Source organism: Chroicocephalus ridibundus, chromosome 2, assembly GCF_963924245.1.
Source record: "Chroicocephalus ridibundus chromosome 2, bChrRid1.1, whole genome shotgun sequence".
Taxonomy (NCBI): domain Eukaryota; kingdom Metazoa; phylum Chordata; class Aves; order Charadriiformes; family Laridae; genus Chroicocephalus; species Chroicocephalus ridibundus.
Genome location: NC_086285.1, coordinates 160,660,256 through 160,674,713, shown reverse-complemented (window position 1 = coordinate 160,674,713; position 14,458 = coordinate 160,660,256). Strand labels below are relative to the sequence as shown.

Here is a 14,458-nt window from a genome sequence, read left to right as displayed (position 1 = left end):
CAGTTCCTCACCCACCACACCAGACCACCAGTCTAGACCGTAATGCATCAGTTTCTCTAGTAGGAGGCTGTGGGAAACCGTATTGAAAGTCTTAGAAAAATCCAGGTAGAGAATGTCCACCGCAAGCCCCACATCAACTGAGCAAGTTACTTTGTCATAGAAGGTGATCAGGTTTGTCAAGCACAATTTGCCCTTGGTGATTGCGTACTGGCTTTTCCCAATCATGTGCTTCATTTGAGTTGTGACAGGCCCCAGGAGGATTTGTTCCAGAACTTTCCCAGGGACTGAAGTAAGACCGATGGGCCTATAATTTCCTGGATCCTCTTTTAAGCCTTTCTTGTAGATGAGAGTGACATTAGCTTTCTTCCAGTCTTCTGGGTTGTTCCCCGATCTCCATGACTTCTCAAAGATTGTGTAGAGTGGCCTCACGATGACATCAGCCAGCTCTCTTTACACCCTCGAGTGGACTTTGTCAAGGCCCATCTATTTGTAGGGGTCAAGCTCCTCTAATAGTTCGCATATCAACTCTTCCTTCACTGATGGTGGGTCTATGTTTACATCAACTTGGACTGTTGTTCACAAGGCCTCGGGCCCAACGGTGCTGGTAAAGACAGAGGTGAAGAAAGTGGTGAAACCCTCTGCCTTTTCAGCGTTGTTGGTGACTAATTCACCTGCCCTCTTTAACAGTGAACCAATACTTTCTTTCTGTTTCTGCTTGTTGTTTATGTACCTGAAGAAGCCTTTCTTGTAGTTTTTAACATCTCCGGCCAATTTCAATTCAAGCTCAGCTTTTGCTTTTCTAACTGTATCTCTGCATGCCCTGGCAATGCCCTAGTAGTTCTCAATGGGTATTCATCTGCTTTTCCATCTCCAGTACACTTCTCTTTTGGTATTGAGCAGACTCAGAAGCCTGCAGTTAAGTCAAGAGGGTCTCTTGCTCCGCCTACTTCCTTTACCTTTAAAGAGGATGAACCGTTCTTATGCTGCCAGGAGAGCGTTCTTGAAAAACTCCCTGCACTCACTAGCTCTTTTATCCTCCATGGAAGCTTCCCATGGAATCCCTCTCAATTGAGCCCTGAGCGAGATGAAGTTTGCTCTTCTAAAATCTAAACCCTTTATCTTAGTACTAACCTTCAGATTGCTCAGCAGGATCCCAAACTCCACAGTATTACTATCACTGCAGCCAAGGCTATAGCTAACCAAGATATTACAATGCAGGTTTACTTGGTTTGTGAGTAGCAAGTCCAGCAGTGCCTCACTCCTGGTTGGCACATTTAACATTTGTATGAGGAAGGAATCCTCTATGCATTTCAGGAACTTGATGTATGACATGTGAGCTGCTGCATTGTTCTTCCAACAAATGTCTGGGTAGTCAAAGTCACCCATAAGAATCAGGTTCTGTTGACCCAAAGCTTGCTTAAGTGACCCAAATATTTCTTCGTTGGCCTTATCATCTTGGTTTGGAGGTTGGTAGCAGATGCCTACTAAGATCCTCCCTTGGAGACAACCTTTCTGATCTTGACCCAGAGGCATTCAATAGGGCTTCCACAATTGCTGTAGCTGACTCCTATACATTCAAGATCCTCCTTAACATAGAGCGCAACTCCTCCTCCTCTTCTTCCGTGCCTGTCTTTACGAAATAGCCTATAGCCATCCATCGCAATCCTCCAGTCATGTGAGTTGTCCCACCATGTTTCAGTTATTCATATGATACCATAACTTCTGACTGGGCACGGAGCTCCAGTTCTTCCTGTTTGTTCCCTTTGCATTGGTATACATACACTTGAGGTTCTTATCTCGGGGTCAGCTAAGGAACATTTGTCACTGCTCTTGTCGGCCTGGCTTATCCCCCAGTTGGTTGCAATGGTGTGAGTGTTGCCACTTTGGACCCTGCCCCCCCAAGTCCTTATATCTCCCTATGTAATTGTAGCAATATTTCAGTTGCATTGCGTCTCTGGCTTGGCTGCGTGATGCACACCCCTGGAGCGAGACTTGCACTGACAGAGGGAGCCTCTGTCCTGCTGGGCACAGCTGTGTTCAGCTGAGCACCAAGCTTAACCCTAGCCTGGCTCCTCCTCCTCCTCCCCAGTGCCACTGGCTGATGCTGTGATGGAGTCCCCCACTCACTCCCTGAACGTGGACTTCTGTCCCTATCTCATTGCCTCTGAGGACCTCTGGTCCTTCCTGTTGCAAGAAGTGAACACCCACGTTAGTTATCAAAATTGGGATTTGATGATTTTACCTCTCACCCCGGTTCTGTCTGCCCTGCAGCCTAAACTAGCCACGGGCCAGCCTCAGCCCTGCACCGTACCCCTTTTTAAGGCTGGGGCTTGGTGGCCTTACAGTGCCAGCACAGTTGTTTTGCCCTTCCCTGTCCACTCTTCTCATCAGGGAAGCCAGAGAGATCTTTGCTGTGGGTTTCAGTGGGAGAAGACCTCAGTTCTGTTTGACCCTCTATTTTCTTTCAAAGCACACAGAACTTCAGGCTGCTTCCAGGGCCAGACACTTTCTTGGCCAATTGCAGGAAGCCTTCCTGATCTGGCTGCGGTACAAGCGGTCAGAATTTCACTTGAATGATTTGTTCTAAAACAATGTCTCCAATGTATTAGGCAAAAAAAGGCTTTTCTTTGATGTCAGCTGTGATGCAGGGCTTTTTATCTCAGCACACTTTTGTCCACAGACCTATTTACTGTAGTGGGTGGGTGAAAATGCTGAGTGGGAATTAACAATGTTACATCTCAGGCACCACTGCAGTGCAGTTTTGTTTATTTTTTCCCCTATACTATTACTGTTAGATTTTATCTACTACCCTTAAATGTTGCTCTCTGGGGCTATGAATCAGCCCCTTTCTGCAGAGTTCCATCCTTTTAATTAGCACTAAACTGACTCCCCAAACACCTTTCAACAAAGTAAACACTATATTAATTTTAAGGGGTTTTATTCTCTCTTTATATTTTCTATTCAAAGTCATCATAAACTGTGAAGTAAATTTCATGAAAAATGAAAGTGGAATAGCTCCAAGTTCCCCACAACAGCAGCACAATAACAAGTAACAGTACAATTTCAAAGCACAGCGGGTAAAAAATTCTGTTAGGGTTTGCTGCAGTTAAGGACAGCATCACAGCACAGAAGCCAGAATGAGGAGGGACTGGACTCCTTGCTGAGTGCTAGTCACCTGGAGAGAAGAGCGGTACCTTGCTGGGACTTTACAATGCACCCCAGCTGTTGGCTTTGCATCAGAGGCTCGGCTTGAACGCAGAGGAGAAGAATTGTGTGAAATGAATATGGACAGTGTGAAGAAATAGGGTAAAGTGGAGATAAATAATTAGGGGTTAAAGAGAACAGAAAAAGCAGCTGCAGAGGGGAGGATGAAGTGAGGGCAGGAAAGAGACTATATGCTGGAAAGTAAAGCCTCAGCAGGCCAAGGAACGGCTGTGGATATTGAGTGTGACTCTTCCAGGACAGCATTTCCTGTTGGCTGAGGGGCTGTGACGAAACCAGTATCAGTTGGGGAATGTGGACTTTTTGAAACATTTCTATATTGGCAAAAGCACCACTATGATCATAGAATCATAGAATGGCTTGGGTTGGAAAGGGACTTAAAAGATCATCTAGTTCCAACCCCACTGCCATGGGCAGGGACACCTCACACTAGACCATAGAATCATAGAATAGTTTGGATTGGAAGGGACCTTTAAAGGCCATCTAGTCCAACCCACCTGCAATGGTCAGGGACATCTTCCATTAGATTAGGTTGCTCAGAGCCCCGACCAACCTGACCTTGAATGTTTCCAGGGATGGGGGATCTACCATCTCTCTGGGCAACCTGGGCCAGTGTTTCACAATCGTCAGCGTAAAAGATTTCTTCCTTATATCTGATCTAAATCTTCTCTCTTTTAGTTTAAAGCCATTACCCCTTGTCCTATCGCAACAGTCCCTGCTAAAATGTTTGTCCCCATCTTTCCTATAGGTCCCCTTTAAGTACTGGAAGGCTGCTATAAGGTCTCCCTGGAGCCTTCTCTTCTCCAGGCTGAACAACCCCAACTCTCTCAGCCTGTCCTCACAGGAGAGGTGCTCCAGCCCTCTGAGCATCTTTGTGGCCCTCCCCTGGACCCACAGGTCCATGTCTTTCCTGTGCTGAGGGCTCCAGAGCTGGACACAGTACTCCGGGTGGGGCCTCACCTGAGCAGAGTGGAGGGGTAGTAACCAAAGGAGGTGAGCCACTGGCACTGGCCTTGTGTCACTGACAGGCTTGTGCAAAGGGGTACATGGGACCTTCCACCAGACCTAGCCTGGTCAGCCATGGGGAACTGCATGCGCAGGAGAGCAATGAGAATAATAACAGGAAGGCAAATTTTACCCAAAAGAAAAAGTTGTGGATTAAAGCAGTAGGTTAGATTTGTCTGGGCAGGTCCCAAGCAACTGATCCCTGGGAATCAGGTTTAGCTTTCTAGTCTTCCCCAAGGCTTTATTGATCTTCAGTCTGTGACACGATGGCCTTACTGAGAGTTAAGCATAGGCCAAGATCTAGTTTTAGCATGCTAAAATATTCCAAAAAGGTGAAAAAAGAGGTGTAAATCTGGGACTGGGGGAGAGCTGTGGGGTTTTTACTGTGAAAAAAATGGTTTCTGAGAAAAAGTGCTCCTTTTGGAGCATTCGTGGCATCTTGGCAAAGAAATAATTAGTTCCCTCAGAAACACAGTCACCACTCTGAGTGCGACTGGTGTAAATCAGGGCAGCTTGCTGGCACTTCTGACTTCAGCTGAAAGGCAGGCCCATGGCTTTTGCTGGAAAGATCACTGCCAAATATAAGAACTTCAGCTCTCATTCAGGTGTTTATTACCAGGCATGAAAGGAGTGCAAAGTGCCATGCACGTGATCTGAAGCAAACACATCTGAAAGAGTTTGACTTCTCTCTTTGCCTGTCAGCTCTCTGCTGCCTTTGAAAGCAGTCTGGCTCGTGGCTGTATGTTTGACCGCGTTGGCTCAGTCAGAAACAATGTCAGGCTCATCCTTAACTGGCTCCATGGGAGTTCGTCTCCTGAGAGTTCTCATCCCCAGTGATTCCCACAGGTGGGCATGCACTCCTCGTGTCATGATATTCAACGGGTTTAGCCTTCATCTCACAGCACGAGTCCTGACAGCCCAGGAGACTGTAACAAAAAAAGTGAAAAAACAGAGTATTAGAGTCAGAGAAACCAGGTCACCAGCCACAACTCTAGGTAGTCTTGAAATTCTTAATGTCATATTTACCTACAAGAATTAAGTATAGGACAACGGATGGAGTAATATGATTAGCTCCTAAGGTGCTAAGTGCCTAAATAACTTTGTGAATTTGGACTGGGCAGGGAGATGGCATAGGGCCCTTTGCACTTACAGCAGAAAATGGCTGCTGTAAACCGCTTGTGACTCCACTGAATTCTTTTATATTGTTGCAAAAGAGGGGTATGTGGCGTGAGAGTACGTATATGTTAATAATGAATAATGGACATGAAAAGTGCTAGCTGACCATGAAAACTGGCCAACTGTTACCATGAAAAAAAAATAATAGGTGAACTTTTTCTGATCTGTATTGCTAAAGATCTCAATCTTCACCAAGGAAGCTGAGCAAAACGTTAATTCTTCCTTCAGAAGCCACGTACTGCTGCCAATTGCAACGGTGCTTTTCAATGTGGACATCCACTCATTATGAAAGGGCCAAGACTCCTAAATGAGCACTGACCATTGCACAGATGTTGGGTGGGGTTTCCAAAGCCGTAATGGGAACCGGGCATCCAAATTCCCTATAGGTTGGTGGGATCTGACTTACAGAATTCCTTAGTCAGCTTTGAAAAACAGCTGTACTCTTTAAAAACATCCAGTCCTGGCTGACTTTGATACAGTGGACTACAAGTTATTATCTAGTAGCTTCATCTAGTGCTCTCTAGCCTTTCTATAGAGTGATTGCATAGAAAGCAGCCAAGATAAGCTACTGAGACACGGCCTCTTGTAGTGTGATAGCAGAATACATCAGGAATAACAACAGTAAGGAAAAGAAGGTTTCCTTAAAACAACAAAATAACAGGTTTTATAATGACTCAGAACCTGTGCTGTGAAACGTGGCATTTTCCACACCCAATCATACAGCCAGCCTCCTAAAGAGTGAGTAAATTTGGCAGCAGTCAAGGTGCAAAACTGTCTTAATTCTCCTTGATGGCATATCAAGTCTCTGCTGAAGTTCGATGAGATTAAGTCACTGCTGGAATAAAAGGGTCTTTCTTGGGCAGCTGGAGAACTAGGAGAGGGAGCTCAAATCACCGTGACCAAAGGCCATGTGAGAGGATTCATATCTACAGTGGCAGGAACTAGTGACCTCTCAGCTTTGGGCCAGGTAAACGTCATGGAAATAGAAAAAGTTGAAAGCACTATCACACTTCCTATTAACCAAATTCTCTCCCCACCTGAAACTTATATAAAATCCCTGCTAGGCGGGTGTCTATGTTTCAAAGACCAAATGAGAACCATGTGGAGGATCTTTGCCTTTGTGATCATGTTTATTTTTTTAGCTTCATATGGGGAGGAGCAGTGGTCCATAAACCTATAATTACTACTATATAAGCCACTGCTGTGTACTGTAGCTGGAGCAAGTTAGAGAGAATATGAGCCTTTCATATAATACAGAGCACTGGTTGTGATGCTGCTATGCTGGAAGACCGGGTCGTTAAATTTAGCCAAGAGAATTATGTGATGTGGGTCCCTGCAATAGCAGGAAAACAACCGTGATGTTCCAGCTGTATGTGTCAAGTACTTATGAAAACAATTAATGTTCCAGCATTGCCCTTTAGTCGGTTGTTTCCTTTCCAACTCTGCATGGTAAAATCTTTCTAATACTCTACATTTTTCTTCTGTTGCCTAATATCTCCTGTGCAAAAGAATCACACAAAATGCTGTAGGTTACATATTCAAGCCTTAAAATGCAACATAACTCAGCTCCTTATACAGACAGGTTCCGATGGCTTGTCTTTCAAAAAGTTCAGTTTAAATAACTTAATTGGCATTAACTTGGTTTGTCTGGGTGTGTGTTCATAAGGAAGTTTCAAAGGATGCTTCACTTTTAATAAATTATAGCTATTTCCAGCAGGAGGGAGAAAAACATGGCTCTAGACAGCATGCTTCTGTGCATTGTTTCACCACCAGATCACTGAAGTCGTTGGTATTTCAGCTTAAAGCACAATGACCTAAATAGTCTGAGAATGTATTTTTCTTACTAAGAATTATATGTGGGAGCAGACTTGGCCTCTAAGTGTCACTAAGGCTAAAGTCTCCTGACCTCTCTGTCAGTCAGCCCACACATAGGTTTTTCAAATTAAATCTCCTTATTGGATTTGACTGGGCTATTTCTAACGCTTCCATAAGGAAGAGTAGTAAAGTCAGGAAGGTGACCAGATTTACAGCCAAAGACTGGATCGCTCGTATGGCTGCAAAAGTCACTTCAGATTTCAAAGATGTTTGAACCGAAGGACCCAGGATGGGGGACGGGTGAAATACGGAATTAGATGAACACATGGGATTATGAAACTGCATTTGTCTGCATCAAAATGCACCTAGGCAGAAGTGAGTTAAAAGAGGTATGGAGAATGAACAGGAGGACTATCAAAGGGGAAGAAGAAGGTGCAGAGAACTGGGAAAGAGTATTGCTTTTTTTAAAGGAGGAAAGAAATAGTGGGCCACAGAAAAGAGCGTGAGGGCTTTTAGGAGACCCAGAAAGAGAGAGAATGGCCCAAAGAGCTGCATCCAGTGCAACAGGCTGGGTTTGGGACTGTCAGTCACTAATGAAATGAAGATGTTTTAAAAAAATTCCATACTTAAAAAGGTTCTTTTACCAAACTGACAGTCAAGCTGAATACCTCAGGAGGGTTGACCTAAAAACCCGGTCATACCTACCTACCTATCAAGCCTGCCAGATGGCCAAGACTGTAATTAGGAGGCTAGAAGGGTGAGCTGCTGAGTTCCTAGCTCAAAATTAAAACCTTTTCTTAAATTCCAGAGACATTTCTGGGCTCAAGGTGGAGCTGAATAGTGAGGGGGGAAAGATTACATATTTAGCTTCACTAATATGAGTCAATACTGAAGTATTTTAAATCTGTCATCTGCTTACCAGCTCCACGGGCAGCAGATTAGTACTGGGGTGGCTGTGTACAATAATGAGTTCTCAAAGATATTTAATTTTGTATGGTATATTTTATGCTTTATGATATTGTGATGTAGAAGACAGTATGTTCACAGTATTATGAAAAGAACCCTGCTGAGCTGAGCATTTCCTGTTGGAGTTATTGAATTCATTGGACATGTTTGGTTTTTCTTACGATTTGATTCTTTAGAGGCCAATTGCGTTTAATTGCTTTTTGGGAAGCTGGCTTGTTTGGAATGACACTACAAAATTTGGTATACACAACAGGGAAAAAAAATCATTTATTTGCGTTTCTTTTTTAAAATATTCATCTATATAAAATAGTAATAAAAAGCATATGTTTATAGCTTACTAGGATTTAAATTATTTAAGTATTACATTTAGCATTCCAATGTTCATTGTAATAGCTTTTTAACATCTCTTTAACAGGAGCTTTGGGATATTGGGTTGATTCATCAAAACTCCTGGTCTCATGGCCCATTTTCCTCCAAAGTGATTATTTGACACAGTGTAACAATAGAGCCTGGCCTACGGCTATACCAAGCCTGTTCTCCACAAACAATAGGCCATTTAATGTCAGTATTTCACAAGGATGTGGCTGATGTTCTTGAGAATTTGATTTTTTGGAAGAGTACAGTGCAGAAACAAAGAACATTATCTGGGAGAAGATGGATCAGTGTTGGGATTGAAAGACAGAAGGACCAGGACCGAGAACAAAGTGTCCTAAAATACTTTTAGATGAGTTATAATGCATTTGTTTAATGGATGAAAAAGAACTTTTCGCATTTGCTGAAAATTTTTGTAGATATATATGTATAACAAATAAAGATTCCCAGGACTACTAGGGTCAAGCTAAGGAGGACCAGGATGCTGCCACTGTAGAAATTAGGTGACAGAACTAGAGAAACCCACGTTTCTTTAAGCCATCTCACTGTTTAATGAATCTGAAATACTGTAGCTCAGCTTTGGGTCTTTCTAGGGCTGGAGATATGCACAGGACTGTCTGCATATGCGGACACATGTAAAACCGTACCTGTTATTAAATTAAGAGGTTTTGGCAGGTTGCATTAAGTTGCACAAAGAGAATCTGTAATTCTGTGATTCTATTAGACATCAATTTCCAGGAGCAGTCTCAAAAGAGGAAAAAGTAAACCCAGTCTTGGCCAAGGGATCGGAACTGTTGCATCTACAGTTACTGCAAAGAAAGCATCCTCTGTTGAGCTATATGATTAAGATCTGGGCTTTTAAAAAAGTTCTTAAATCTATTTTTTTTTTCAATACCAGTTAGCTAGCATAGGTAAAGATAACGATGGAAAACACAGTTTGATTTCTCCATCTTTACTTTTTTATATTTAATCAGTTAACAAGCTTTTTGAGTCTGTTATATTTATTGTTTGTTGAACAAGATGTAAGTATAAGACCTATGAGTATTACACAGTTTTTCTTCTAGCTAGGTAAAATCTTTGGAAACCTGCATACATGGCAGACAGCAGTAACTGCTCATGCACTGGCAAAGGTCCCAGGCAGCAAACAAAACTTTACGAGTTGTTTTATTAAATCATTTCAACACTGCACAAGAAATGCGGGTCCTACTGAAATCCATGGAAATTTTGCTATTAGTTTCAGGGAAGTCTTGATTTCACTTTTTGTTCTCAAGTATCATGAACATGTGTGTGATTTACTGTAAATTGAGGATTATTTGTTGCCAAATGATCCCAGCAATGAATTAACAATCTAACCTAAACTACCTTCAGAGCCATTGGAGATACCCTATGATGCGCTTTTCCTTACACTTCCAAAAGTATTCTGTATCTCACCTTCTCCTTACAAAAGATAAACGACAACATATTCTAAACTTAATTAACATATGCTTTGTGTTATCTCTGTTGTGTGTTGTGCTTTACCCAAGTGGTCTTATACATCTTTTCACAGGTGATCATGAGCTGAATATAGCATGTGCATGTGCCTGACTTCCCAGGAACACACTCAATGCACGCTTTTGATTCCTTTCTCATATTGTTCTTCCTGGATCCAACCCTTCCCCATTTTGAAGCTTTTTCATTTTCTCCAGAATGCCAAACCAAAGCTCCCACTCCTATCAGCAGCTTGTGATAGGATGAGTAACAAAAAAGAACAAGTCAGATATGGCATCTAGCAAATGTGAGCCTCATTAGCTGAGGGACTTCTCAAGAGTTTCAATGTACATCCTTCTCTGGCTGGTGGTACCACAGTGTGTTGGCATTTGGGTAGTTGGAAGAAATAAAGTCCAAATACTTTTGGGGTTTTTTTGCACTTTTTATTGATACTTCATTTTTCAAATTACAGTTTCTTTTGACCTAAAATAATAGCTGTAGGACTTATTTTGTGTCATATTCAACAATTTTCTTGAAAAACTACTTTCTTGAAAGGTCTACTTTACTCGTTCAGAAAGTTAACTAAAGGAAACAACTTGTTCATCTGGTGTGACACAGTTGCATGGATGTACAATTGTGTGACAAACCCATCCAAGAGCACTGTGATTTTCTATCTGCTGTAAGCCACCTTGTCTCCCAGCGGCTGTCTCTCCCGGGAGGTAAGTCCTTCACTGGGAGCATCAGTAGGGCTGTTTTCTGCAGATGGCTCTTCATTACTTGCACTTCCTGAAAAGACAATTTAATTAAGATAAAAATAAATGTAATATCTTTGATGCAGCAAGCTAGAAGTTATACACTTTGTCAGTGACACTTAAGAGCCTTTTTATGCAGCTATAAATGTTCAGGAAGCTACTTTTCTCAGTTTGCGGTCCATTTCCAAAATCCTTTAGGCTAATGGCAGATCATCTAGTGGTAATTAAGTATCATGCTTTCAGCATGGTTTAAAAATCTGCCACTGGAATGCATAATAGCTTGCACTCCACTTGTGCAAGACTTGTTCTCTTTTTTGTATTATCTCCCGATACCTGCAGGAAGTGTGGGAACATTATTTTTTTTGTCTGTCTGGAATACGTAAAGCCCCAAGCTCCTACCTCTGACATATCTCTTCTTCCTTATTCTTTACCTTCTATGATTTAATCTTCCACCCTATTTCAGTAATGCAGTTGCCCAAACAACACCAAGAAAGTGTGCTGATGGTGTTTATTTAAAGTATCCTAGCCAGAGCGTTCCCATTGCTGCACAGATGTCCCTCATACTAAAGGACTCTGTTTTCTAGCGGAGATTTCCAAAAAGAAGGTGTGAATAGAATGGGTAAAAGACGAATGCTAACCACAACATTCCTGATTCGGTCTTGATTCAAGTCTGAACTATGAACACTGTTGCTTTATTTGGACTCTTGTGAGGCTACACATGGTGTCTCAGAGCTAATGAAGAAGGCTTCAGTTTTGCTAGCCATTGAATTTTCTACAGGTGGGGTCCAGTCAGGCTAACTTGGACATGTAAATTATTCCTAAATGTCTAAATTCAGGCACATGAGTTAGGCAGACAAGATTTCACTTTAGAGACATTAAAGGTATCTCCTTCTGCCCAGTTGCAACACTGCTTACAGAGGCACTTATTTTAGAAGGACTGGTTCTGTTTAGATACCAGTTAGATGAGAGAGAGATGTAGACTGGATCCAAGTCCACCTGTTTGGGGTGCAGTGAGAGGCCTCTTAATAAAGGGAATCACTGTTGGGCACCACAGTCCACCACACTGTGCAAGGGGAATTTTAGCATTCAGACGTACTGTCTGAATATGCATAAACATTCTGGAGCTCCTGTTTTTAACTGAATTTCAAGTTGTTAACACATTCCCTGGAAAAAGCTATCGACAGCTTTTTTCCACAATGACCACTTTTCTTGTTTCTCGTTTTGATGTTTCCCATGGAAACCATCATGATTCAGAATATAAAGTATGTCTTTGAAATGCAACCATGAGAACTCCATTTACTAAATCCCAACCTTTTCAGGCACCGACACTTTCATAATTCCTCAGGTAAACTGCCACCCAAAATGCCAACTTTACAAACTAGTTTCAAACAAAACTTCAACAGATTTATAGGTCATCTGCAACAGATTCAAATTTTCCTTGATAATTTGTAAAGGCACTGGCAGGTAAATACGATGAAGAATCATTGCATTTATGACACGACTTCTGCTCAATAATTATGACAACATACATTTCAATTATATGCCAGGAACAAATGATACATTCTGTCATTAAATATTGCAGTCTGATCACAAAATGAAACACCTACTTCAACTTGGACAATATTTTTACTAAATGGAAAGAAAACTACAGGTAGCAGTTAAGCTGGATATATACACAGTAGCTTCTAGATCCAGCAATGAATAATCTAAAAGACATATAATTTCAGCTGTACAAGAGATTCTAAATATGAGAGGCTTTATTCCAGAAACTGCAATGTATGAGTTTAGGAGTAACTCAGTTTTCTGTTGGACTGAGACCTAGGGTCTAAGATATTGAGCTTTGAGCCTTTAGTTATCCCTAATTTGACATTTCTAAGTCAAGACCTTTCACATGGCAGTAAACAAAGCATCAAGAAAAAAGTTTGAAAAGCCAGTTGCAGTTAGATTTTATGATCGCTGGTTTGTCCAGTTCTTCTCCATTTTACTGAAATATGTAAATATGTTGATTGTTTTTTTGCTTATAGATCACAGATGATACATGAAACTGGAAAGATATCAATTTGGAGGAAGAGGTGAGGTGGACAAAATAGGATTCATCACAGTTGGTTGAGATTGCACCTACAGCTTTGAACTTTGATGTGAAAAATGGATTGTTTCATTAGTGATGCCTCTTGCTGACACACTTGTAAACTCCATCTACTTGGCATGAGGCCACAAACTGCAATGCACAACTGATACTCAGCAGTCAGAACAAACAGTGTATCATACAATCCAAAAACACTATAATGAAGATCTATAATTATTAAAAGGCAGGAAACTCCTCTTTTTTCCACAAAGTATGTGTTAGACTGGATCTCACAGTAGTTGACTGACAAATAGTTCCCCCTCAGGATGGAGTGCAAGGTACACCATCCAAAAATGGTTTGCAGCAATGCTCTCTCAAACCTAGCATCCAACTTCACACCAGAATCCCATATGGCAGCCTGGCAGCACTCCAGGAACAGAGTCTGAAGCGGTCAGGTAAGAACAGAGCTTCAGCTCTGATGGTAGGTAAAGCAAGCTAATTCTGGTGCAAGGAGGCACACCAACCAAGCAGCAACATGATGCTTAGGGACTTAAAAAAAATAATAGTTCAGTTCTTTTCATTGAACACATTCTACAGTCTCATTTGTCCGTTCCTGCAGAGTGTATTTTTGGGAGCAATGCAAGTGATGACCTTGTACTAATGGACTGACACTGCTTTGCCATGAATTTTGGCACAACCTGCTCTCAAAAAGAAATTGAAGGTGTTCAGCCATCATCATCTGAAGTTCATAGAGTCCTTCTAGCTGAACTGATGAATATTATGAATCTTTTTTCACAAGGAGGTGCGCTCAGATTGTTATCAAGAGACCCTCAGCACGAGTACCTGTAAGTAACCATCCCATGCTGAGGTCTGGAGGAGAAATGGGTTTGATTTTTTGCCTACTTAAGTAGAAGTCATATGAGAAGTTTTAGTATTCCAGGGCTGAGTTAAGTTACTCTTTCAGTGTGTTTTTCTCTCCCTCTCTCAATTTTTATATTTAACATTCAAGTATGTTTAACACGACACCTCTCTCGTGAGACCCCACCTGGTGCACTGCATCCGGCTCTGAAGCCCTCAGCACAGGAAAGACATGGACCTGTTGGAGTGGGTCCAGAAGAGGGCCAAAAAAATGATCAGAGGGATGGAGCACCTCTGCTGTGAGGACAGGCTGAGAGAGTTGGGGTTGTTCAGGCTGGAGAAGAAAAGGTGCCGGGGAGACCTTATAGCAGCCCTCTAGTACCTAAAAGGGGCTACAGGAGAGATGGGGAGGGACTCTTTATGGGGGACTGTATCAGGGAGGGGTAATGGATTTAAACTGAAAGAGGGTAGATTTAGATTACATATTAGGAAGAAATTCTTCACTATGAGAGTGGTAAGGCACTGGCACAGGTTGCCCAGTGAAGTTGTGGATGCCCAGGCTGGACGGGGCTTTGAGCAACCTGGTCTAGTGGGAGGTGTCCCTGCCCAGGGCAGGGGGTTTGGAACTACATGATATTTAAGGTCCCTTCCAACCCAAACCATTTTGTGATTCTATGATTTTGGTTTTGGCCACTGATGAGGGCTAGGCAGACCATTGGACTGACCCATACATGAATGTTGTTGTGTTCTTATGCCAGTT

General features: G+C 42.2%; 2 protein-coding genes across 2 annotated transcripts in view; one reads left to right on the top strand and one right to left on the bottom strand.

Annotated features, from left to right (window-relative positions):
• The window catches only part of SLA (Src like adaptor), a 90,405-nt gene that overhangs the window by 17,655 nt on the left and 58,292 nt on the right, over positions 1-14,458 (top strand). The window lies entirely within an intron of this gene.
• TG (thyroglobulin) overlaps positions 10,509-14,458 on the bottom strand; it is a 160,122-nt gene continuing 156,172 nt past the window's right edge. Inside the window, exon 48 of the mRNA XM_063327567.1 lies at positions 10,509-10,809. Within this exon, the coding sequence (XP_063183637.1) occupies positions 10,694-10,809 (116 nt within the window). The 3' untranslated portion in view covers positions 10,509-10,693. The remainder of the gene's footprint in view (positions 10,810-14,458) is intronic.